The sequence below is a fragment of the Coturnix japonica genome, chromosome 5, assembly GCF_001577835.2.
Source record: "Coturnix japonica isolate 7356 chromosome 5, Coturnix japonica 2.1, whole genome shotgun sequence".
Taxonomy (NCBI): domain Eukaryota; kingdom Metazoa; phylum Chordata; class Aves; order Galliformes; family Phasianidae; genus Coturnix; species Coturnix japonica.
In genome coordinates this window covers 27,699,152-27,726,561 of record NC_029520.1, presented here as the reverse complement: position 1 = coordinate 27,726,561, position 27,410 = coordinate 27,699,152, and the positions used below count along the sequence as shown (strand labels likewise).

At 43.0% G+C, this 27,410-nt stretch overlaps 1 protein-coding gene across 7 annotated transcripts in view; it reads right to left on the bottom strand.

Annotated features, from left to right (window-relative positions):
* Positions 1-9,682: 9,682 nt before the first annotated feature.
* The window catches only part of TMEM229B (transmembrane protein 229B), a 31,400-nt gene continuing 13,672 nt past the window's right edge, over positions 9,683-27,410 (bottom strand). The window contains exons 1-4 of one of the 7 annotated variants that reach the window (XM_015864808.2): positions 23,890-24,624; positions 22,770-22,931; positions 21,813-21,865; positions 9,683-13,562 (exon numbers count right to left, since the gene is read on the bottom strand). In XM_015864808.2, coding sequence (XP_015720294.1) covers positions 13,032-13,535 — 504 coding nt within the window. In that variant the 5' untranslated portion in view covers positions 13,536-13,562; positions 21,813-21,865; positions 22,770-22,931; positions 23,890-24,624 and the 3' untranslated portion in view covers positions 9,683-13,031. Of the gene's footprint in view, positions 13,563-18,567; positions 18,681-20,737; positions 21,779-21,812; positions 21,866-22,769; positions 22,932-23,889; positions 24,626-27,410 lie in introns of those variants that run through there. The other 6 variants (XM_015864810.2, XM_015864807.2, XM_015864813.2 and 3 more) reach the window with 6 other exon arrangements.

Sequence of the window (27,410 nt, the reverse complement as noted above, 5' to 3'; positions counted from 1 at the left end):
CATACTTGACATGATGTTATGATGTGGAATACTGATAGCAAAATTACAAAATTACAAAACCATGACAAGCAATTAGACTGGGATGACCCAAGCACCTCACCAAGATAAGAAAAGAAATGGTGTCATGTACCCCTTGTACACACAGAGTGAGGCACCACTGCAATTAGTACCTGCAGTGCTCTAGTGTCTCCATTAGGACATATGCTACTTTCAGGTTAAGCCCTCACTCCTTCCACAGAGATCTGCAGTGGCAAAAACAAACAGGAGCAGGAGGGCACTGCAGAGGGAGGAGCTTTCTGCTTGGACAACAGCAACAGAGAGAAGCGACTCTCAGACACTCGTCTCTGTGCAGCTTCCAGGTACAATGGTGCACTTAAAAATAAATAAATAAAGACAAAATTATTCAAGTTCAACACCAAAAAACAAATAAACAAACAAAAAACCCAACAACACAGTGTGAACATATTTGTTCTGATCACTGCCCAAGAATGTTCCAAATCAGCAATTGTACTGATAGCACTTTGGTTTTTGGAAAAGAAGCCTTCACTTTTGCACTGTTACAGATTAATCACTCTGATAACCCAGTAGCTGAACTGAGCCCAATATAGCTCTTATTTCAAACAACAAACAAAAAAAAAAAACAAAACCAGGAAGGGAAAGGATGAATTCCATGCTTCATTCCATGAATCATTTCAGTCTGAGGCCTTTGGGTCTTGCATGCTTCTAATTCTACTCATTTTAAAAACCATAAATGAGATCCCTTTGCTGGGACTAGAAGGGAAACTGCTCCAAATGTATGCACACTCCTGGCTTTCCCATCTTCCTCAGATGTTGCTGAACTGCTTCCAAAGATGGCTGAGTGGCATGGAATAGAAGAAACCATCGACTTGGGCAGAGGAATCCGGCCTAAGTTTCCCCTCTCAGCATCTTTGTGCTTTACAGTTTTCTACTGAGCCCTGAAGGAGTGAGACATCTTCATGCCTTGCCACTCACTCTTGCCTGTTTCCTTTGAGGAACTTGTCAGACTTGAACAAGATCAAACCAGGGACCTAGGGACCTGATATCCTGAGTTTCAGCAGTGTTAAAGGAACAGATATGAGAGACTTCTTAAAGGATAATTACAGAAGAATTTACAGAGGAAAGAAGGCATTAAATTAATTCTGTGCTAACTTTTTTACCTTGAAGAATAGCAAACCATTTTACTAGGATGAGCACACAGCAATAATTTGAGTATCACCCCAAGATAGCACTACCCCAAACTCAATTACTATAGAGCATCCAGTCAAGCATGTCTGCTGTTCACTGTTTGGGCATGATGCCATCACTGTGATCATATTATCATCACCCTACAGTGACTACCCATAACAAATTGATTTTACAGTGTCACAGATATTTTTTTAAAATCATTGCAGCATGCTGCAGTGATTTAAATGAACATTGTGGCAAATTAAGCATATACTTAATTGAAGTAAAATAGGACATTTGTACAGCAAGAAGATTAATGCAAGATTAGCTGTTTTGCTGAACTAAGGTCCTATTAATTGTCAGATAATTGAACTTTTGTTTTAGATGATCCTTAGAATGTAGACTTATAAGTCTGCAAGAAGTATCGCTGTCAGCCCAATCTATTTCAGCATTTAAAGGCATATTTTTCCTAAACCTTTGCAGCTTTCATGTCCAAGAGGAAACAGAGTTTGAAATGACAGAACTCCTACCCCAGCAAAATAAAGTGCACTACAAGGAAAGGTGCTCCTGAGATGATGGAAGCTGAAGCCACTCTGCATTCTTGTCTGACTTTCATTATGGCTGTGCAACCATGGCATCAGTGGGGACAGGTAAATCCTGGGCTGTGTGACCAGCAGCCTTACAGCTAAACCAAAGGTTTAACTAGCTGGCTTTCATTCAGCTTGCACTGGGACCTGCTTGCATCCACCATCAACTCAGACACCAAAGCCAAAGGATTTTTAAAAGCCTTTGATTCAAGCTGTTTTGATTTTTGAGCTTCCAACTTGAAATATTTTCATCCCTGGGAGTACACAGTTGCTATGCTTTTAACTGGAGCCTTCTGAAAATCAGGATAGAGATGTCCTAAACTAGTAAAAATTAAGATACTCTAAATCTGTGATCACTTATCATATATCTGGGCTTGAATTGTAAGCTCAGGAATATACACCAGTCATGAGGACTGGAAAAAGGGCTGATGAGCATGAGGCTTGTCTTAACTCTTGATGTTGTGTTTAAAACAAAGACTCTTTAAATATATCACCCTACTTCCATTCTACATTGGTAAGGATTCAGAACTATGGAAATGAATAATGTTACACAAGGCTAAAATGAGACTAAGAACAGAATCAGGCTTTTGGGTATAAAAATATGGGCCACAGTATTTTTGCTTATTCTTTCTCCCTGTTTTTAATCTCATGAGGAAATAAAGAAGTGGTGAGGATGAATGAATGTCAGATGTGAAGAAAAATCTTTGGGCTTTCCATTCTGTATGGCAAGGCAGGACTAGAATAGTAGAAAAAAAAGCAGCTGAGGTCAGAGATGAGATACAGCAAAGGAAAGCAGCATGAACTCTTTTTTTCTTTTTTTGTCTGGGATAATGGACTCAATTTGTTGTGTATGAAAAGAGACTCTTAGAGAGAAAAGACAGAAATAGCAGAAAGTTTTCCAGGGCAATGGGAGCAGTACTGTTATTGTACTCAATCTATATATGCATGGTTCATTCTGGGATTTTGTGGCTGCTTTTCTGAGAACCCTGCATCTGCCAGCCCACATCACCATCTCTTACTTAATCCACAGAGTGAGCACACGTGCCCTGCTCTGCAGCCAGACAGAGACAGCAGAGGAACAATTCTGGGGCAGCCCCAGAAGCCAAGGCTGCTGTCTCCATCCCAGCATGCTCAAGAAGGGCAGATGTTTGGTTTCTGTTGGATTAAGCTTTTGGCTGGAGATTAAGCTTTGTTGTGGGTTAGCTGCTGATCTTGATAGCTTTCCTGCATATCTGCCAAAAATGCCTAGTGTAGCACATAGGCTCTTTTCCTGCAATCTGTCAAAAATCTAAGTCAACACATAACATTAAAACCAATATTTTAGAAGAAATGGAAAAAAATAGTTTGGGATGAACAAGAATTTCTTCACTTTCTCCTCCCCTTTACAACCTCCACCTGCTTATCAACACCACTGCTCCTCCTTCTGTCTGCTCACAATAGGAAGAAATAAAGAAGAGAAAACTGAAGATGTCGAGGAAGTTCAGCAGGAGCAAGTCTGTGCTCAAATGCACCAAGGCAAGAGGAGTAACGACATGAGTAAAATGAAAGGTGTTATCACACTGCTTTTGAATAACTGTCCCAGGCATTCCCCTCAGGAACACATTCACTCCCAAGACTGAAAAAGGTCGGATCTGGATCCAAACACCATGGCCAGAAGTGGTGTTTCTGTTGGACCTGCTGAGTGGAAGAGAGCAGTGAATGACCGCAGACATTTTGTTCCTTAAGATGTCACAGGGATGTCCTGGTACCCCAGCTCCCAAAGATAGGTATCACTGTGCTGCTGCTACCATGCAAGGAGTGGGCTAGGGGCCAGGAAAGCACATTTAAACAGACAGCCTAAGCCACTAGCCTTTCTCAAGGCTAAATTTACTCCCCTGCAAGAAGGCAGTGGGCCATAGCACGTGGCAGCTGCTGTGGGATGAAGGGCGCCTGTCGCTGTGCTTAGATGTTACTGACAACTGTGGGTGTTCCCAGAATTGGCTTTTGGAGACTTGTGCCCTGTGTTTCTAGGACATGTGGAATTTGAAATTCCCCCTCCAGTAGGGCTGACTCGGTCCTTAATCCCTCAATATCTGGAGCAGATCAATTAACTGTGGTGCAGGACTGGGAGGAGGGGGGGGCAAGCTCTTTGTGAAGCTTCTTAGAGATACAGATCATCTCCAGCCTGTCAGTGCATATAGCAGTGACACTGGGAAGACTTTAGTTGCCTTTTTGGGCATAATTATTTCCCTTGCAAAATCTGTGCTGGACAGCTGATTGCCTCAGCCAAAATATCTGCATTTCAAAGCCACAGCATCTTACAAAGTGCCTGCTACTGCCTGCCTTTATAGCGAGACAGTTTCTACCCACATGAATAACCTCTCTGCAGCCTGATAATGCTGCTCCTCAAATCAGGATCAGCCCTGATGCTCAGGCTGCAAGGTGTTGTCACTCTGTAGGATACCTGATCAGTTGCTATGATTACAATAAATGATATCTCTGCCAGAGCTGCAGGTGAAATCTCCCTTGGGAGCAGCACTTCCCATTGACTCCATGTATAAGGCTTGGCAGAACATACTGTGCTTACAGATATTTTTGCTGAAAACAGAAAAATCCTCCTCTGGGGCTGCCCCTAAAGCCCTTGACCCTGAACATGTAATCTCCCCAGAGACCTGATGTACATGAAGAAATATAATCTTCCTGAAGCATCTGTTGTCTGCATCACGTTAAATATGACTGAGACCCAACTGTCAAATCCCCTGCAGAATCCCTTAAAGGGCAGTAAAATCCCAGCCCCTCCTGCAAGGAGCTCCAGCACACAGTAGGTCTTTCTATTTCTTTAAGAATTGATGTTTTACCACTGCTGCAGCCCAAGAAGTGCCCGTGGTGTCCAACAGTCATTTCACCTGCTCTATGCCCTGGGAAGAACAGATGGGAGATGGAGCTGTGGATCCTATGCCTGCAGGGAGCCCGGCAGTGGGTTTGTGGCTGTACTGGGAGCCAATGAATCGGCAAGTGTTAGGCAGGGGCTCTGCAAGGTCACCCTGCAATGTAAGCCTATGTAGCAGAGCAGCTGTAATGCCACAATATAAGGGAATCATGGGTGTCTGTATCACAAAAGACACAGAGACAAGTTGTGTTTACCACCTTCTTCTTTATACCTTTCATTTTATGCATTTTTCTCCAATACTCTTATCCTTGATATCTGCCCTTCCCTCACCATTGGCCCCCTTCCCCCACTTCTCCCTGTAATGCTGCTGTCCTTGCTTCCCCTTTTGTACATATGACCCTTCTACTATGTGGGGATTAGCATCTCACTCATAAATATGTGAAATAGATATGCAGATGATCTAATTTGCTGGGGTTTGTAGGGCTGGCACGACAGACAGGAATGGGGAGAAGGGTATGTTCTGACAGGTCAGCTGAACTGCATGTGGGATGGGGAACAAGAAACAGCCACATGTAACAGCAGCACAAGTACAGCAGGAGGACCACAGGGGATGAGCATAAGATGGTGAAAGAGAAAGGCTGAGGAAGCATTGAAGAGCTTCTCTGAGGATCACAGAATGCTCAGAGCTAATGCTGAGGAACGGCGAGCACCAACAGGCCTGAGGAGGTGGCACTCATAGAGCAAGAACAACATGTAGCTGAGAATCCACACTCAAACCTCCCAGATTTGCCTGAAATAATCTGAAGGAGCCATGCCACCCACTGGGGCATGTAAGCCCCATGCCCTCGGTGTACTCAACCCACTGACAGAAAGCACATGGGGAAATGACCTGTTCTACCTTAATGGGGGACTTACCATGAGTTCAAAACGTCCTCTCATGAGGACATCCACACAGTAGTAACTGCCTCTTTTTAAAGGGGTGTGGCATGTCTGTCTTAATATTATCTGTCTTAATATTAATATCTGATTTTAAAGCCCCATGTAAAACATGCAGACACAGCACTTGCTCCTAGCCTGTTCCATGAGCATGCAGAACTTCGTCCTGACTCTTCTCTGGTTCTCAGGTGTTTCGGAAGGAGAAGTGGAAATGGGCCAGAATGCTTCTTGCACTAAGCAGTCACAGCTCTTGCTCACCAGTACAAACTATGATACAGTTGTGCAGTACGGAGGCCCTTGGCTGTGTTTGTGCATCTAAACACACACGCACTCACTATGTGAATAGGCATTTGTGAAAAGGATCATTTGAAATTACATATTATTCTGTACACATTGAAATTCAGAGACTGACAGAGGAACCTTTTAGCTGAATTTAGCCCTGAAAGACTATTTTATGCCATTGTGTGGATGTGATAGCAAAGGCCCTGAAAATTAATTGCAAGCTTGCAGCTATCCTAGTGCCTGAAGGCAGGCGTGTAAAGTGCTTTCTGCTCTGAGCTTCCAAAGCACTAACTACAGATCTTGTGGGCTTTAATGAATGCTACAGCTCATCAGTAATCAGCACTTTTGTGTTAAACTGCCAGAGGAAAGCTCCTGAAAGGAAGCTTAGAGTACCTGTGTTTGCAACATGGACCTGCAGTGGATGTAAGGCAAAGAAAGTGACAGGTTGCCAAAATTGCTGATAGAGAAACAGCACAGGGAAGAGCTGTGGCATCAGATGACAGCAGAAGGGGCAACACAGATAAGCTGGGCAGTAACTGCAACAACACGAGCTGATAGAGCAGATGGTCATCTCATTTTAGTCTCTAACATGGTTTATTGCCCCTAGCAATACATACCCAAAAGTACTCTGCTGATGAAGATGGGATTATGTAGTAAAGGGAGGGAGAACAGTTTTATTCTTAACATAAGACCCATGCTATGTATCTGCTCTGAGAGCCCCTTCATGTGCCAGCTCTGCACTTGGGCAGACTGTGTGCAGGTGGCTGCTGGCATTTCTCTCTGATGAAAAGCTGAAGGAATTTTTTCAGTTAGAAGCCTCTAGCCTGTGGGCAACCTGCTGCTCCCAGGGCTGTAACACACAGGGCAGTCTGGAGCCAAAACCGTGCACACCCATAGAGGAAGCAGAGTTAAAAGCAAGCCAAATTTGGCTTTGAAATGGGAAAAGTAGAGATAGGAGTTGCTGTGGATGACAGTAGAAGGTGCTGATTCAAATACAGGAATGGTCACCTTGAAGGCAGACTGCTGGGTTTATAAAAAACCCATTTACCATGTGGTAAAGAACATAACAGCCTTCTGAAAACAGAAGGAAAGACTCTGTGCTCCAGGCTAGCAGAATAAAAACATCTTACCAAAAAATACTCCCCTAATGCTGTGCACTAAGCTGTTTCCCAAATCCCAACTAAACGCATCACCACAAAACCACAGAATTACAGAATCAGAGGTGTTGAAAGGGCATCTGGAGGTCATCTAGTCCAAACCCTTGCAAAAGAGGGATTTCTCTACAGCAAGCCTGCACCCAGGGTTTCTGAGAGTGCCATGCCATAACCAGGGATTGCCCAGCTTTTTAGGCGAGTCTCTATCTAGCACAGGGAACTCCCTTCCTTCCCTCCTCGCATCTCCCAAAACACAATGAGAAGAGCCATGCCAAAGTAGCAATATAGATATGTTACAATGGGAGCTAGTCACACATTCTGCACTGGAAAATGTCCTGAGTTTGAAAGGCCAGATATCTACAAGCACCATGTTTATGGTGTTCACTTATATAACAAATATTGTTTCAACTGCATGTTTACTCTTTTATTTTTTAATTATTAAAAAGCAAAAAGTGTATTTCCTTCTCCTTCTTCATAGCATCAAAGTAGTACAGCATGCCACTCAGTCATATAAATAAACACTTGCAGATACATAAGTGTCTTTAGCTCCTAAATTGACAGAGCATTCTACAAACTAACATCAAGCATTTGTAACTACCATTCAAAAACTGTTTTTTTTCTTAGAAGCCAACAAATGCCGTTCACATCTGAAATCCAATGGCTACAGAAGCAGCAAGCAGCCTGGGCTCCAGAATAAGGAGTCAAGGAAATGCTCTGCTTCTGCCAGAACAAGCCCTGCCACACTGCTTTCCACCTGCACGAAGCACCAGACACGGAGAACAGGAAATAGCAGCTTCCAGCCCATCCAGATTCTGAAGATTTGGGAATGTAGATGTTACCAGCAGGTCTTGCTCGGCTGCCATTACCCAGCACTTATATCAGCAGTTCTGCTCATGGTCCTCATGCCCTGGAAGCTCTCCCTGGCTGTGCTGAGGTGGTGCAGCACACCATGCACAGCACACCTGCAGTATGAGATACTAGTGATCTCTTCCATGGCCTTGACAATCACCTTCCCACATTTGACGTCTAGAGGCTCAAGCATCTGGAACTTTTAACCAAAATGCTCTCAAGTGAGATCATAAAAGGTAATGAACTTGTATTGTATCTCAGTCTTTCACTTTTAACCTCCTACTTTCCCATGAAAAACATTTCCTTCAGAACTCATGGAATTAAGAGTACAAAATGCATTCCTCAGTAGGCCCATGGGCTAATTCAGGCACTGCAAGTGCCACTTGGCAGCACCCTGAGGGCTGAAGTGTCCTATGTCTCAGCGTGGTTAACTTACCAAGATAAGACGCAGAGCTGGGGGCATTTCTGTACCTCTGTGACTTGAACAAGCAACAGCTCGCATATCGCTATTTTTCCATAGAGCTGTAGTCAGTGAACCTCGTAGGAAAATAAATAAATAAATAAATAAATAAATAGATAGATAAATAAATAAATAAGATGAGGTTTGGATCCTCCTTTCCTCCTCAGAGAAGGTTTGGGCAATATACACTGGGCTAGCGGACAACTTTTGCATTGCCGCCTATAGTAAAGAACTCATTGGGCAAGGGCAGCTTTGCCTAAAGTGGTGGCATGGGACGCCAACAAAACCATGCCTCCTTTGGACTTACTTCCAGGCAGCACTTCTTCCTCCAGTACCTGTGCCAGACGTCTGAGTATGGGAGCAGATACATCAGGGGTGTGAGAGAAGGCAGGCACCATGGGTGGCCATTTGCCAGCACTCCCCCCAGCTCCATGAACCTTATTCAGGCAGTGGGTGCCAAAGCAGCCGGATGAGGTATCACAGTGGGAATGACTTCTGACTGAGCAGAGGATGCACCAAGAAAGAGATTTCCTCCTACAGCAGGGGGAGGTGGTAGCTGCAGACATACAAAAAGGAAGAGGAAGAGAGCAGTTTCCTTTCCTGGTGGCTCAGCTGCAGTTTGCAAGCAAAAAACCTGAAGCAAAAAGTGCAAGTCTGCAAGCCTACCCCCTGAATTCAGTGCATATTCAGGGCCCAGCAAAAAATAAAACAGAAACTGTTTGGTTTCAGTTCACATTGTGATGGTGGTTCACGTTTTATTCATAGCAATGAAAGGGCAGGCGTTCCTGTGAATGAAGAAATCCCCCTTCTTTCGGTGCAGCTCAGAGAATGTCAGCAGCAGAACAGCACTACTGACTGTAGGAGAACTACAGCCACCAGCTTCCCAATTCTCCAGAAGCTTGAGTCCTTCAGCCATGTTTTACCTTTTATAGTCACAGGACTAGTCAAGCAAAAGGTTGATTCGATTATTCTGCTTTAATTAGAAAATGCATTCAGACCAAAGGCATAATTGTACCTGGTACATATGTACACATTTCTCTCAATTATAATGCCAAGATCAAAATGTGGTCTAGTTTTGCTTTGAACCAACTGTTTCCCTCTGGCAAGCTCACTGCAATATACACAGACATCATCACAACAGTGCTTGAACTGCTCCTTGTGCCGAGGACACAGAACTGTATTTTATCATGTATGTGTGCACCCCTTAGGATGGACAGAGTGAGGGATAAGCAATACAGGGGAGACAAAAGTAGAACCCTGGGGTACTCAGAGCCCCAAACCCACCACCCCCATCCCCCACCCTCCTCAAAAAGCAGCACAGGGCCCCTCTATCCTTGCTGCAGAGTTAGGACAAGATGGATAAATCACAAGTTTTTTATTGCTGGTGAACTCAAAACAGGCAACTTTAATCTACCAAGGAAGATACACATACAAACAAATGGTTAGGCCTTGTGCGTTGTTTTTTGTTTTTTTCCTTCATAATTAAGTGTCTCTACCACTTCAGTCCAGTCCAGCTCCTGAGCTCACGCTGAGCTGCCATCAACACCCCGGTAACGTGCTCTGGGCACTTCTCCTGTAAGATGTTGTAAGAAGCATCACATGTATTAAAAAGAGAGATTTCGCAGAAAAGACAAAGCCACATTGCTTAGCAAGAAGTCTATCTAACCCTGCTGTGTTAGGTACATCGTATTAAAGCAAACCCTGCGATAACATTTGTTGTCCAGGGAATTATTTGAAATTATTTAATAATTTGTTGGATCCCTTCCTGTTTCTGGTGTGCAAGCTGCAAGTAAAGTGCACTTCTGGGTATAATTTACAAGTCTCTAAGGATGCAATATCTAGGTGGTACACATCAGACATCACTGGAAAGCAAACCAGAGTAGTTACTACAATGGCATAGGCAATAGGGATAATAGAATAAGATGTCATATGCTGCTGGGAAACCCATCCATAGTCTGAGCACCTGAACATTACATCACTGTGCAAGAACTCTGTTATTTGGTGGAAGCTTCTGCAGTCACAACACATGGCTGTGTTCCAAGTTAGCTCTGTGAACTCTTCCTCCTTTTGTCCCACCTGCAGCTGGTACGGAGTCACCAAATGGTGCTGCTAGCTCCTTTTAACATTTTTAAGAGTTTTGTAGCAGCAAAGGAGAAAGCAGGGCTCCTAGAGATGCTTTTATGAAGCTGAGGGTTTCAGATGGTGTGGGTAGATAAGAGGCAGCATCACACCACAGCCACACTGTGCTGCAAGAGAACTCTGGGTACTGCAAGACCCCAACAGAACTAGGGACAAAGCAGGGACATCACAGAATCATAGAATGGCTTAGGTTGGAACGGACCTTATAGATCATCTAGTTCCTACCCCTTGCCATGGGCAGGGCTGCCACCCACCAGATTGGGCTGCCCAGGGCCAATCCAGCCCGGCCTTGAACGCCTCTAGATATGGGATGAGACCCCAGCTCTTATCTACACCATGCAGTTCTTGCTGTAACTCAGCAGAGCTAAATCTTTTTGTCCCCCTGCACTACATGAGGTGATGGTTTTGCCTGGGTCTGCACATGTGAGATCACCCGGACTAACAAACAACATACTGCTTCTCTGGTTTAATAATACTGGCATCACAGCAAGGAAGAAGTATATATATCTGCTCATTGCTTGCTCTCTTTTAGTTTAATTATCTATAAAAAGGAAACACTAAATACCCACCTAAACATTCAGAGTGCTTTGAGAGACACTGTGTACCCCAAGGCAGATGTGATTAACTCCTTGATGCCATTGGTTTGTGTCCATTGCCAGCAATGGATGTCATGTGAGAAGGGGGAAGGAGAGGAATAAAATAATTGCACTCTACGCAACACAGAAAGAATTAACACTGGCTTTGTAAGGGCAGAACCTGCCAATAATTCCCTTCACGAGGCTAGAAGTGCTTCTTCCCTTGGGAGTGGATTCCCCAGGACAAGGAGCGGGTTCACAGCTGAGCTCTACCTCAGACAGAGTAGCAGCACAAAAATGACCTATCTACTTCCATTGCAAGAGTGGAAAAATCACAACCCCACAAACATGTATGTTTCAAACCAAATTCATCTCTGCTGCAGCTCTGCTGATTACAGTATAGGAATGCTCAAAATTGATCTGTCCTATGAGGCAATTACAGCAAACCTGCCTGGTAAAGCTGTCATGAGCACTGTACTTCTGACAACAGGAAATTCCACTTTTGAGGAACTCTGACAGCCAAGGCTTACCAAAGCACATTATTTGACCTGTGGTTGCCAGTATCAGGCACCTTCCCTATTCTACAACTTTTCCCAAACTCCATAAGCATTCCCAAGAGGTTAAATTTCAAACTGCCCCCATGCAAGAAGCTCCAAAGTGGAGCCACAGCACTCCCTGCTCCTATAGCTCTTTACTGCTTCTCTCACACTAGAACCCAAAACCTTGCTCAAACTGTGAAGAAGTGCTCTTTAGGAAAAATAGTGTTTGTTTTTGGAAGCAATGTGTCTTCCTTTATCAGGCAGCATGGCGTATCTCTTGCTGCCTCCAGTTATTCTAATAGGAAAGGTCTGCTGTGGTTATTTAGAATGTAATTTGGGAAGGAAGAGCAAACCCTCTTGAAACACTGAGGAGACCACTGGGCTGCCAGTGCTGATGGAGGATGACCATCAGTGCTATAGAACTGAATGCTAGGTACCACTTCAGCCACACAAAGATTTTGACCTTTGGTCAAGTACAATGAGTTGCAGCCAGATTAAGTCATCAGCATCACCAGAAACAGAGGAATCCCTGGGAAGGAAGGCAGAAGACTCTTGTGGCATGTACAGTCTCTTCAAGGTTCACATGGTCAGGATGAGAGCTGGAATCTGCAGCAGCCCTTCAGACAAGTTCTGCTTTGGGGGGACAGAGGAGATGGGAAGACTTACATATTTCTTGTGCCTTTTGCCAAGATTCAGATTGCACAGATCATGGTAAAATTCACTCAGCAAAAAAGGCTTTTTCGTAAAGAAAAAAAAAAAAAAAAAGAAAGAAAAGGAAAAAAAAAAATCTATTATCAGGACTGAGATTTCAAGAAGTACAAGATTTGTATAAATTCAGCAAGATGTCCAGCACCAGATTGTATTGTGGTGCAAAAAAGAACCCCGGGGTAGGCCAGTGGGACCTCATGAGGGGAACACCATCTACCTCCCCAGCAGACTGCCAGCCTTAGGTTCTTCTCCATAGCAGATGGATTTTCCTTGTTCCTGCAGCATCTCAGGTCCCACAGGAGGTATTGGTTGCAAGCAAGCACCTGAATATTGCCTAATGGAGTAAGCCAATCACTAACTTTGCTGGCGTGTCCATGACCATCCAATGATTACATTTTTCCTTTTTGAATGCTTTTCCACCTTAGCATTTTTTTTCCCTCCTTCTTCTTTCTCCACACAAAAGTATAAGCAAAAGGACTGCTTTCATCTGTAATAAGTTAAAATCAGAAATAACCTAACTAACAAGTAATTGATATTGGTCCTTGGAACCCAAAGAGTAAAATCCTTAGAAAATCTATTGGTTCCACTTTTTTTTTTTTCTGGTATATCCCATGCACACCCCCATTAGAAAAATGGGGTTTATGAATCTTATCATACAGCAAGGACCAGTACCTCAAAGCCAGAGCTAACAGCCTGTGGTAGAGGTCTGTGCTCCCTCAGATTTCTAAGGGGGGCTCCAAGTCATGCTTCAATCCGTCTTCACGTGGCCATTGGCCAAGGCAACAGGAACAGTGGGAGCCCCTGGCTCAGCAGTCTCATCAAATCGCAAGCGCAGGGTGTTCCTGATCACCAGCTGTTCCATGATGAAAGAAGCACAAAACCATGGGATGGCATACTCCAGGGTGATCAGGCCCATGAAGTCAAAATCAAACTGGGAATAGTCCCATGGGCAGGCATTGAACTGGCGTAAGATGAGGCCAGTGGTGAACTCCCAGAGATACGTCCAGAGGGTGTAAATGAAGCAGCGCACTAAAATGTGACACTTGTCTTTGAGATACAGATACATCTTCTCCACAATGAGGATGGATGTGCCGTAGATGAAGAGTGCCCACACACTGGTAACACCTGGGAACTTCCAGTTGAAATTGACCACAAACTCCCAGGCAGCTGTGAACATGACCTCACAGAAATAGCCATGAATGGCATAGAGGTACCATCGGGAGAAAGCGGTTAGAGGTTCTGCTGCAGCCATCCTTCTGCACACGCCTTGGTAGGCACTCTGAAACAAAGACAGAGAGAGGAGTCAATGAGGAGTTCAAGTCCTTACCACCTAGATCGCAGCATGCACAGATTTGTAACATCCACAGAGGGAAAATTCTAATAATAAAAGTGCATTTAAAATTGGATCATTTTTACTACAGCAAATTTAAGCCCTGAGGAAAGGTGGCACTTTATCAGGCTCTGAGTCTCAGAACACATCTGGACTACTCTGACTGAGGACTGGGATGCAGCTGGTATTGTGCTCATGGTAAGGAGGGAACTGGAAGTTTCAAGGACTCTGACAGGAGTGAGGCTACTAAAGAGCTTACTGGTTGCAATCATCAGCAGAAAAATACAGGTATCTCAGGAGCACACATCATCTTTTTGCTCTTTTCAAGAAACAGTACTGTCCTTTGCTTTTATTTCTACCTCTAAAATGAAAATTAGCTGAACACAGCATTGAAAATCTGAGCCTTTTTCATCTGTCTTCTACAGTCTCCATACCCAGAACGCTTACTGTAGTAAAAGACTGAGATCTGATGGGAGCCACAGAAAGGAAACCAGAAGAGAAAGTTTCAGAGGTCTTACATTTCCCTATATAGAACCTTGCATCCATTCAGCCAAACTGTTATTTCTTCTTAATTCTTTCAGTTAGAGAATTCTGGCATCATATCTAGGATTTAGAGAATCATTTCTTATGCTATCGAACTGCCCAGAACCAAGTCAAAAAGGACAAGAGAGCCATTGAAATCCATACAGATTTGGCTTCAGGACAGCAAAGCACCAAGAATTAGAAAAAGAACAGCTGAGCATAGAGAGAGATGGTTAGTCATGATAAATAGGAAATGAGAACAAATTCTATTTGTCTCTACAGGAAGAAACTTGGTGAAGAGATTTCTGAAAGGGCACAATTTGCTTGTTGCTGAGTAGTTTAAACACAATTGGTCTTCACACTTATTTGTAGAGATTCACAAGATCCTAAGCATTGCTTTATCACACTATATTCACTGGCATAAGCTGATTAGTTATAGTTTTACTGAAGACAGACCCATGTTACAGGGTCAATTTGACATCATCTGGATTTTAAAAAACTTATTCTTTCAAGCTGAGTTTCTTGACTCTTCATCAGGAATTATTTAATTCATTTGCTCTGCATTTGTCAACCCCGTGGCACAGTGTGCTAAGTAAGTACTACACTATGTCCTGTGTGTAATTCCAAGTGGATTGATCCTGCTCTGCTTTGTAATCATTGCCTCTCTGGACAAAATATTAACATGCAGTGTGATTAAAACTGTCAGGAAATCATTAGGAAAATGGAAGTAGAGTAATGAAATTGGAGAACACAAAAGAAAATATTCACTGAAAAAATACCTATGGGATGAATACAGATGAACTGTGGTATGTTTCTTAGCAATGAAAATCAATGGCAAATATTGAAAGTGGAAAGGACAGAACTGTATCCATGAATTTGCTCCTCTCTTAAGTAGTCACCTATAAACAAACATAGTCCTGTCAGCTCATATGATGTGGATGAACAAACTCTTTTCCTAACAGCACGATCTGTTTCACATATGGTACTGAACTATCATCAAATGCTACAGATTTGGGACAACAGAACATCCTGAACTTCTGAGTGAAAGACTTTGCAAAATAGCAATTCCTGACACTGGAATTTTTGGCTAATAGCTGAACTGAAAAACCAGGTCTGAGACAACCTCTACAATACAAGTGAACCCATTTATAACCACCACTGATGTATTATGAATTTTGAGCCTTTCATCATAACTGCAAGAAGTGTCAAAGTGCTGACACTGTCTCAGCACTTCCCCTCAACTGTCAGGTGCCAAGTCAGCACAAGCTTGATGGGAACTTCCTGCTTTCAATGTCCTTGAAGGACAATCTTCAGTCAATGCAGCTCCTCCAGTACAACATTCAATTGAAGGTAACACCAAAGTACACATTCAAACATAGAACAGACAATGCTGAGAGTGAATACAAGAAGCCACATCCTTGTACAAGCTGGGAATTGCACAGCATCATGGTGACAAGTTGCTTGAGCATTTACAAAAGTAATTAACAATGCAGCCATTCCCAATTATCTTGTCTCCCAGCCGTACCAAAATGGCTGACACTTGGCAGACAATACAGCAAAAGAAGGTCTTAAAAGGGAAATGAGGGAAAACAGTGTTGTCTTACTGGACAGCAGTTAATGCCCAAGGATTGTGTTCAAAGTAATTGCAGGCTGTTAGTGGCAGAAGCATCCAGACAGAGGGCCAAGACTGTAACTGGTGCAAATTCATGAAAAAGCTTGAAATAGATAATTGATCTTGGCAATACAAGACTTCTAATGGAGTGACAGTAATGCAGATCAGAAGACAGAGTATATGATAGTTGTTCAGTTTCCTGGGAGAAATTAATGGCATTCATCAGCAAGGTAGCTCCACTGGGACGAGCAGCAGCTTCCAGAAAACAAGAAACACAGCTGCCATCTATGCAATTGTCTCAGTGGAGCAATTCATTGCACAGGACAGCAGGTCAAGATGAAGGAAGTATCTTCCACCAGCAAATTATATTTCAAGCAGCTAGAGAAATGGTTCACTCAAAATACAGTGTTATTAGTAAGTCTGATCAAAAACATTGCAGAAGCCCTGTGTTTTTCTCAAGTAGGACCTTCTTTTCCAACTTGATGATAGAATTACAAGAAAAATGGGAAATCTGTGGAAACCACACCCAGGCCATAGAAGAAAGTGCTGTCTATGCAGGTAACACAGGGGCCAAGAGCTCTTAAATGCATATCTCTTCCTCTTATTTTTCCTTTCCTACTGAGTAAGCACCAAATCAGAATGCCTTTGCAACCAGGGACACCATTAATGTGCTGCAAATGTATCTATCTTCAGTGTTTTTGTATAAATCTCACACAGATCATTAGGAGTAAAGATTTACAGAACACTAGTGCTGGATTTGGCCCCAAGACATTAGTTCATTAGTGTTTAAAGATTTATGCAGCAGAGTCTTAGCAGTACTTACGCACTGAAGTCATAAGTCTGAGGAGATAGTCATCCTCCAGGTAACTGAGAGCCTCAATTAACTGCATCTCAGAAAAATAGAATTTCTGCTCCTCTGAAATATGAAACAGTTCCAGCAAATCGATTAATCAAGCCTCATAATGTGTGCTAAAGAGAGCCACAAACATATGCCTCCGAACACAGACTTGATGGCCCTTCCTTACTCTTAGCACTTTCAGGATGGATCTGGAGCTCAGGGATTTTGGTCACTTCTGAATATATTGATCTGTTTTTGTTCCTTCTCTCTCTGGACTCCAGCTCCATTGGAATGTCTGCTGTCTCCATTCTCCTGAGGTCTACTGTATTGTGAGGAAGAAAGCATATTTTCTGCCTTTTCCCCTCATTTTTTGTCTCTAGCTCCTTCTCCTTACAATGCATATCATCTTCTGGTTCCTTCCCCTAGTGCATTCTGTACCTGCTGGCAGCCTGTGATCCCTGCCTGTCTTTCAAATCTGTTTTGAAGAGAACTGGGATTCAGTAAAAAGGAATGACGACAAAAGAAGATTAAATGAATCCAATTACCAGACTAAGCCAAAGGGACGGGGAAGCATAGCTGTTACCGGTAATGCCTATGTGGGATGCCCAGAAGGCACCATTTCGCAATGAGGAGAAAGATGGGGATTTCTTTGGAGGGAGCTTTTCAAGGGACAAATAGAAAACATCGAAGCATTACTGGTTTAAAGATTTTTCTGACAAATGTGATCTCTTGAATGGTAAAAAAAGCTCAGAAAGTTGAGACTTGCCATGCCCTGCGCCGTGCATTGCCTCATGTTACTGGAATGGACTTTTACCCATAGCAACCACCCCAAACTGAGAGCAAGCTAAGGCAGCAGCAGTGACCAAGTGGGATGATTCCTATGTTCCAGACAAAAAGCTCCTTGAGAGTCAAGCAAGTACCACGCTCACAAGGCAAATTTGTGAAAAATGGCTGAGATCACACTTAACATATAGAATTATTATCATTGAGTTAGTCCAAATCTTTCAGGCAAAATCATTTCCCTCTCTAGCTAGTTGCTAGCACACTACCTTGCCTGTGACCCTCCCATGCAGAAAAGCTGCCCTGAGTCCTCAGGGCATGCACTGGTACTACAGGAAAGTGTTTAACAAAGGCCCCAGCACAGAGCAGACTTGGGCACAGCTGTAGGAGTGGATGGAGCATCTATCAGCATGCAGAGGTTTTTCAGTCTTAACAGTAGCCCGTGTTTATTTTCTCTGCAGAAAGGGCAGAACTGAGCTCCCAGAAATGATTTTTCCAAAGCTGCTGCAAGTTTACAGTCTGTAACCTCAGGACTGAGCATTGGTAGGTTCTGGTGGGCAGCTGTCAGCTCACTGCTTGGAGCCAGGGTCATGCACTTCTAACGTGTGCTCACCCACAGTAGCAACCAAATTCACTGCAGCAATCAAAATTCACAGCTGTTTTTGAAAGCTTGGGCTTAACATGTTGCATTAGCTGACTGAAGCAAATCTGACATTCAAAGAACACAATGCACATCATGGCTTACAAGGAAAAGCAACCAAAACAGAGTGATGAGTGGAGAGAGAGAATATATCTGAGAACACGCTGAGAATTTACAAGCCACAGCCAATACAATTTCCTCTGCCACTAAAGAGCCAGCAAACACAAAGGAGAAAAAAAAAAAAAGATCAAGGTGTGTCACCTAACTTACGTGACTTCTTAAGGAAATCTAAGGCAGCTCTTCTTTTGGAGTTTTCTTTTTCTTCTTAGCAAATGCCCCTCTCCTTTCCAAAGCAAAATGAAAAGCATACAACACCAGTCCACTCCTGATGAACAACCTCACAATAATAAATTGATTCAGACAACCCAGAGATCAATACCAGTCCTAACAAACAAGCACTTAGCCCAACTCTTCAGAACAATCTGCACCTACAAGCCAGAAGCAGTATGCAGTGGAAGAAAGCCAGGTTTGGCAATTAGAACATCAAGAAATTCAAACTCACTTCACACTGAAAACGAAGCTTGGCAGAAAAGAATCTTGTGATCAAGGCACCAAAGGAAAAGTATGTAAAATCCTTGCCTGCTAATACTGTGAGATAATCCAAGTCACCTAAAACTGTGAAGAGAAACAGTGTGTGTAAAAAGACCAAAAAAAAAAAAACAAACACACCACCCAAACATTAGAACTACTGACAGATCTGAGGCAGCACCTCCTGGTTTGCTGCAGGAGAAACTAAATGCAACATTTCAGAAGTCTGGTACTTTTACTGGAAAAGAAGAGAGCAGCCTCTAAAACTTCTCGCTACACACACACCTACAAAAAACTATTTCCTTCTCCTTGTATTACTCTTCTCCAGCACACAAGTTTTTATAAATCCCTACCATTCAAGTGGTGGTAGTGGATGACTGGGCAGTGTAAGCACCCACAGCAAGCAGCTGCTGCCACTCCTCACCTGAGAGGAACAGCACCTGCTGCAAACCATGAAGACATGTAGCATCCGGGCTTATGCTGAGATGGATTCAAGCCTCACAGGTAGAAAGTGCTGCATGGAGATAGATGAAATAAGAGAGAGAACACTTACACGCACGTGTAGAAATGGGATCTTAGGCTGTCATCAAAAGAGGAGAGAGAGAAGAAAACTTCTTGAAGTCTGTTGATGGCAATTCTACATTTTTTTCTCCTTAATCTTTCCTCCTTTAATATTCTGCAAATACGTATTTTTCTTCCTAATATCAAACCACCACTGAAATGTGAAGTCATGAGAACCTCAAAGTGCTTTCTGCTTTTGCTATGCTGCAAAGCCTCAGATTTGCTGCTAGCAGCCCTGCAGAAGGAAACTTCACAAATTTCAGATTGCTAAATTGTTCTCTGTCAAGGAAGGAATCCTAGTGGAGCCCCCTAGATAGTGGCTGTCTCATCTTCATCTCAAGTTCATGCAGATTCTGAGAGGTAACAAATATCCTGGGAAGGATGGGCAGAAGAGGCTAATTCTCAGAGTCCTACTGACCACCGTGTCAGACAAAATCCTCAAATAGGCAACCCTGCCTACAGCTGGGAAAAGCAAGATCACTGAAGCAGCTTCCTGGGAAGTTCCTCCCACTGGCATCCACCTCACCATTCACTTTACCATAGGGGCAAATCATACATAACTGACTTGCAGAGCACAAAAATCAGCAGTTGAAACACACTGTATGAGCAAATAAATCAGCAGTGAGTTTTATCCTCCGCTGTTCAGGTTTAGCTCAATTCAGAAAGAGCTGCAAGCAGCCTGTAACTGCTATCACTGAGGATATTTGTCTTCACAGGCTATTCAAATTTCTCTGTCCTTAACAACAAACAAAACAAACAAACAAAAACAAAACAAACAAACAAAAAGACTTACTTAGGTTCTAGGGCCTTGTTCCTACACAGCAGACATTACCCCCCCCCCCCCGCTGCACTGGGTAGTTGCCATTTACATCTTTGCAGAAAGAGTGCTTACATTTCCAGTGCTGCTATTTCCCCAAAGTATCAGGAAGCTTATTATCTTCAGGTTAGATATTAAGAAAAATTTCTTCTGAGAAAGTGTGGTTGGGCACTGGCACAGGCTGCCCAGGGAGGTGGCAGAGTCACCATCCCTAGAGATGTTTACAACCAAGTAGTTGTGGCACTGAGGGACATGGTTAGTGGATACAGTGAGGGTGGGATGATGGTTGGACTAGATGACCTCAGCGGCCTTTTCCAGCCTTAATGATTCTATTATATCTGGATTACAACTACATTAACACCATCTTCACTTTTTATGCAATCTTGCCATTTTTTTCTTTTGTAACAATGAAATAACAGATCTGTCACAAACCTCAAATGTTCACTGGTTCGTATTTCTTCTCAGATCAAAAACATCCATCTGATTATGTGCTTCATGCCTTAAGAAGATGGCACCTTCCCATTGGGAAATCTGATCAAAATCATCAACCTTGCAAGAAGTGGTAGGCCAAGCACACATGGCCTTTTTCATATAAGAGAATAACTCAACATTTGCGTTCCATGTGGAACTGGTATTTGCCCATCTGCTTCTTTCTGCTATTCTGAGAAGCCTCTTACCTCTTCAGGCATCAGTTTCTTAACTCAGCATTGGCCCTCAAGCTTTCACTGCCTCACCCTTCAGCTACCTTCTTTTTCCAGTCACTCACCTTATGAAGGCACAGTCCCAGAAATGCTTCCCAGTACAGTTCTTCCAAGCAGAAATGTGTGCTCCCAGCTGCAGCTTCACAAACTCCAGCTTGTGAGCCAGGGAGCTGGGTCAGAAGGATGCCCAGCCTCTCTTCCGTCTGCAGCTGACATCACCTTGGTTTCTTTCCAGTTTTTTTTTTTGAGCTTCTTACTGCCTCACTCCAAAATCACAGACCTGAACTGTTCTCTCACGCTCTAATTGAGACTGAACCACAGATACCTTGACTTGTTTTAATTAAAGCAAATCAGCCCACTATGCTTACACAATTTTTAAATCTACCTACAGATGTACAGATATATAAAAATGCTAAATTCAGGATTCCTGCCTGCAGCCTGCCAACCACTTATCAGAGTTCCACAGGGAATGCCCAGTTCCATCCTTCGCACAGCCCATAAAACAGATACATTTAATGATAGTTCTACATCTTTCTTTCAGATTTCCTTTTTTGACTGCAGCATGCCCAGATGACCGCGCTTGATTGAACATTCTTCCTGATAAAACCAGTGAATGGATTCATCACTCTGATGCAGTACACTGTTTTGAAAAACAGTCTATGTTTATTAGTTGACATCAGTATAAGCCTTTACTCTTATGGAAATAAGACACAAGATGTGTTTGTATGTATGTGCACAGGGATGCCTTGGACACTGCTGTATGACAAGTCCAGAAATTCATCTTTCATATATTTTATGATCTGGGTGGCCCAAACCATAAAATAATACAATACCTTTGCTTTGCAGATCTGGCTGTGATATGTGCTGAAAGCCTACTCATATTCATCCCTTCTCCCAGATCTGATGTACACATTTAATCTTCAGAAGAATTCTAAACCATTTCTTATGAATAGCGCCTAACAAACATTTCCTTTGGAACTAGTGGAATTTAACTGTGTCACATTGATGCTGCCTACTTGATAAAGATCTGAGAAAGGAATTAAGCTTCCACCTTAGTAAGCCTCCACCTTACAACAGAAAATCCTTAAGAACTACTAACTCTAATCCTAAACTCAGCAAGGGGGTAAAAATAATACTCACCTCTTCACTTCTATCGGTTGCCAATCCACACAGAAGATATTTTCCACTCTCAGCTGGAGAAAGATGGTACAGACACAAAAGGTCAGCGCACAATGACAAAGGGAGATTTGGATTTGAGTTCATACACACAGCTGCCACAATAAAAGGCAGAACAATTTTCTTGCTTGAAACTGCTACCATTTTTGTGTCATTGCCTTTATGATCCAGGAGTCAAAGCACAGAAAGAGAGGGAAAGCTGTTGTGAAGCTGTGGAAGCCCCATCCCTGGAAGCGTTCAAGACCAGGTTGGATGGGGCCCTGAGCAACCTAATCTAGTGCCTGATGTAGTGACTGGCAAACAGAGGGGGTGTTGGAAATAGATGATCTTTATCCTCCAACATAATCCATTCAGTGATTTGGTAAAGTAAGGTGGAAAAGACTTCATAAGAACTTTGCATTGAGAACAGAATCTGGCTCGAAAGAAGACAGTTGGAAAGACTCAGGACAATTTGTAGAATTGAAGGAAACAAGAAAGAGTACACACACACAAGTAAATTTTTAAGTGTATAATAAGCAGAGTCCTTGCAGGGACCAAATGTTGGTAAAGTGAAATCACTTGTTTTGTAACCACTAACTTCACCTACACAGATAATAATGAAGATCCATAGCTCTTTGCAGCTGCTACAGTGACGAGATAAAATCTGCATAAATGTTCCACCCTTCTTCTGACTACCAACCTCAAGTCAACAGCCTCCAGAAACAGCTTCCCTTGACATTAGACACAGTTACAGAAAAGTAAGTTCTGCTCTGCAGGCAGGAGATTGTTCTGTGCTTCTCTAGTTCAGCATTCCCTTCTGTCTGAAGAAGCTGCTGTATGCAGGAAGAACAGAAAATGACCAAGTATAGACAGACTGTGCACTGACCTGCTTTGGCCTTATGAAACAGAGAAGTCAATTGTTTAAATCCCATCTCCACTAACCTGGTGCTGAAGTGGGGCATGGCTATCATTTGTATAATGCTCAGCGTCACGAGAGGACTTTTGTCTATCATCTCCTGCAGCCTCAGCCCTGGGTTAGCAGCACACATCACAACTGAAACTGACAAATGCCCGATCCTGGTTTGCATTTGCCTGTTCCAAACACTGAGAATGAAATGGAAGAAAAGAGAGATAAAACACCTTTCTAGAGTATAAATTTAAGACAAATGAGTTCCTTGCATCCCAGCTTGTGTCAGAATACGTCACAGTAAGATGGATCCCCCCCTGTACACACATAGGTGAACAGTCTGTGACTTAAACATGTCACAACACATCATCTGTCTTAATTCCTTGCTGCTGCAGGAAGACTGAGATTTAAAAACTAGAATCCCATTTATTTTGCTATTTGGGCTTCAAAAAGATGTTCCAAAACACAAAGCTCTTATGTTTTCTTATATTTCAAATGATTGACAAAACTTCCTCATAATCCAACTACATGCACTAATTAGCCAGGAACCTTGGCCATGTCAGAAGAGAGACCAGACACCAGTTGACTCTGGATTCATTTACTTGCTTCTGGAAGATGTTCTTTCCAATGCAGATGACTCACATTGATGCATAACACAGAAACTTCACATTCTCAGTCTCAGAATTTCTAAACAGTCCAGCCAGTACCTTTCACTAATACCAAACTGCACTCACGAAAACACTTTGATGGGCATACAGGGCCCTCCAGAACACACAGGGACATGAGTATGGAGGGGCAGTTGATAGCCACTGACTGCTTGGTATTCAGCTCTGCAATGCACATGGCTTGTCTTCACTGCTGAGCTCTGCAGGCACAATGGCTTGATGCTTGTGCCAGAGGGGGTCAGACCTGCCACAGACCTAGACATGTTTTCAATAATTTTTTGTTCTTAGTACTTTCATCAGATCAGAGACAGAAACCTGACACAGCAAACAGCTCCAAGCCTAAACACAGCCTGAGTACCAGAATCTTACTGTTCCCCTCTGCTCTACCACCTCACCAGCATCAGCTGACTCAGTTAAACTTATTACCACTCCTTAGGAAACCCTATTGCACTTGATCTTTGAAGGAAAAGGAGTTCCGAGTAGAAAATACCTCACACAGTTCCCACGAGTAGTTATTCTGGAAGTTTCATGAAGCCTAATGACCAAATCCTGTAATGTACAGGACGCTGTCAGCTGCAAGATGAGAAAAGATGCTCCCTACCAGGCTGCACTCCACAGGACATTTACATTCCACTCATATGTGTAAGAGGAAGTGGTCAGATCACTGCTTCCCACCCACAGAGTTCAATTCTTTCTTAATACCTCCCATAACTAGTTTCTGTCAGTGACCAAGCTGTTCCTTAATTTCTGTGATGTTGCCAGAGGAAGCTTATTGTGTCCTGCACCTGGTAGGAAGGACTCAGTTTCCCCCCTGGGGTGGGCCTGGGTAGCTCAAGCAGGAAAACACTGTGGCCACAACACAGTGCAGCAGGAGAGCAGAATGGAGGCAAGCTGCCCCCCTGGAGCCACATGGTGTGGTAGGGGCCTTTTCACTGAACAGCAGTTCCCCTGACTTTGTTTTATCCTGCTGCAACCTAATGCTTATCCAGCTACTGTGTAATTACCCCTTTGTGTTCAGACAGAATGGCCTTGGCCAGAGGTGAGAGAGGCATCCTGACCAGCTGGCAATACATCACTGGCTCCAGAGAAGAACAGGGCTTTTCCAGAGCCAGACTATTTTCTGTTTGGGGCTTTCTGTTCAGCTCTTTGTTTGGAGTGCCCTTAACACCTGACTTATGTTTTCAGCTTCTCTTCTGCAATTTCCTGAAGATAAAAGATAAAGACATACCCTTAAAAAAAAAAAAAAAAAGTCCCACATGCTATTTAGGAGATGTACCTATTAGTTTAGCAGTCAGAAGCTGAACTCTCCTTTGTGCAGGCACAGAGATCTCATTGATATTGACTGAAATGAACCTTTGGTAGGAGCCTGTTCCTTGATATTCAGCCTCCAGTCACCTGCTTTACACCATTACTAAGGCAGAACTTGATTCTGACAAACTACTTGCATGACGGTTTTACCAGCTTTTGAATTTCATGTAAACTTTCCCTCTCATCGCATACAGACCAGAATGGACTCAAGAACTTCAGGCACTCCCAGGTACCTTGGCTACAAGCTTTGTCTCTGCAGCCTCTCACTAGCAGTCAACTCAAGCTGTGGTGGCAGCCAGAGGTGGACATACTGGAGACAAAAGTGGAGTCTACACATTGGTACAATCAGGGTACTGACTATTACCGCACCTTCCCAATATCTCCCGACAGGCACTTAAAGCTTATAGAATCATCATTTACTTACCCCAATTAAATACCCAAGGTCAAGTGGAATAATTTAAGGTTTTATCAAACAGGAAGATTTTTTTCTTTGTTTTCCTTGGGGCTACAACAGGTACCTCATGCCTCTGGGCAAAGGGACAGCTCTCTTCTGTGTGTTGGAAATGATCTTGTGATAAGAGTAATACAGAATTCTTCAGTGTAATCCTGCTCACAATAGCCACTGAAAACATAAGAAAGAAGAAAAACCTCCCCAAAACAAACAAAAGCACATCTAAATTCCTTTAAAATCATCTTTAACATGTGTTCAACAAACAGAGCATCAGATGACCCACAGCAAATTGAACCAGAGCAGCAGCATATGTTGTCTCTGCTTATGTAAAACACTTATGAGCTGTCATTTCTGTGCCTGAATCACACATCTGCAGTTAGCAGCCCTGGAGGCACACACTCTGGTCACCCTGTCCATTCCTCTCAGGAGGCACTTGTACCCACAGTATATGCGGACTTCTATGGCAATCAGCAGGTATCAGAGCATACACTGTTGGTAGGATGAGTAAGAATTTAAGTTCTTATCACCTACCATGGCTAAATCAGACTGACTGTGCTTTTGTTATATGACTAGTCTCAGTACATACCAACAACAGACCTGTCACACTGCACTCATGACAATCAATGCTAGTTCTGCAACTTTACACAGCGACTTCTAGTAAAGCCAAGGTGTTTAGAATGGCTACCGAGGCACTTTACAAGTGTGCTCCTTGTGCTTAAATCTTTTCTAACTTAGAGCCTATACTATATCTAACTAGCTTGCTTCACTCTATCTTCCTTGTTTCTCAGAGTTCCCATAACTGTAACAATATACAATGTTAACTTACACATTGCATATCTAAAAGCGACTTTTAAACTAGTACATGTGTAGCACAGAGCAGAGTACATCTGTACCTGAAAACACTCTAGAATCACAGAATCATAGAATTGGAGGGTGACTTCTAAACCCTTATGCTGATAACAGTTTTCTGAGCTATTTCTCACTTTAGGTCTTAGGTCACTCCCAGTCATCTGAATTTAGACACTGACAGCATAATGTAACATACAAAGTTCTACACTGCAGCCACAACACTGGCAGAACCTCCCTTCATTCTGTGACGGGCACTGTGATGATCAGCATAGAGGCACAGTAAGCACGGCTTGGGTGTCTCAAAGCTGTGCTGCCTCATGAAACAATATGCAAACTGATGCAAGCCCAAAGATGTAGTGGCCACAAGAGAGATGTGAGGGGCTAAATAATACAGCACAGTAACAAAGAACTCTCAAAACCTCTGTTTTGCTGAGGTTCACAGTGCTCTGAGACACAGCCGTGATGAATCACCCCACCTCCCCATACCTCTGCTGCCAACTGGCTAATTAGACTCAACTATGTGGTGCAAGAGCTGTGTTTAGCTACAGATAGGTTTGGCAAGTTGCACAATTGGTTACTGATACTGCCAAAAGCCATCCAACACCACTGGAACGCAGAGAGCAATTGCAGCCAGCCGCTTGCAGCAGCACTGGATCAAGATGGAGTCAGAAAGGCTGCAGGACTGGGAGGCTCCAGTACCATCCTTGTAGGCCCAGACATCTGGGTCACATGGATGCTGGAGCTCACCAAGGCTTTTATTTTTTTTTTTCCAGGGAGCCTTGAGGCGCATCTCTGAGTGGATTCACACATTCATATTTAACAGCATGTTCAATAAGCTTCTTCTCTTCAGTACAGCACTTAAGAGTGAGTAATTAAAGGAAATATTACTGTAGTAGAGCTTTCTCATTAGCAACCTAATTAGCCTTCTGAAAATAATTAACATTCCTTTCTATAAAGAGAACAGATGACCCATTACATCCATTAGACAAGCAAAACAAATGCCCAAGGTAAGGGACTTTTTTCAGGGGAAGAGCATGAGAAGCATTCAGCAGCATTAGAAGTGCCATTAAAGGAGGAAGCACAGAAGCCTGTGACTCATGAAGACTAGGCTATGCAGGTGGGTATGCAGGATTGGTGTGTGTCTAGTTGTCAGATGTGTACGTCAAGCATTTGAACACAGATATGTTCTTTTATCTGCCTCTGTGACTTGCTGCTAATCCATCAGCTAGATGCTGAAAAATTTGGCACTCCATCTTCTTTTTGAATGCTCTCAAATTCAGCCACTTACAACCATCTCTCTCCAAATGCAAAAATAAAAATAAATCCCCAAAAGGTCTTTTTTTTTAACAGTACTTTTTTTTTTTTTTTTTTAAATAGTAATTGCTTTTTCCCCAATAAACCAC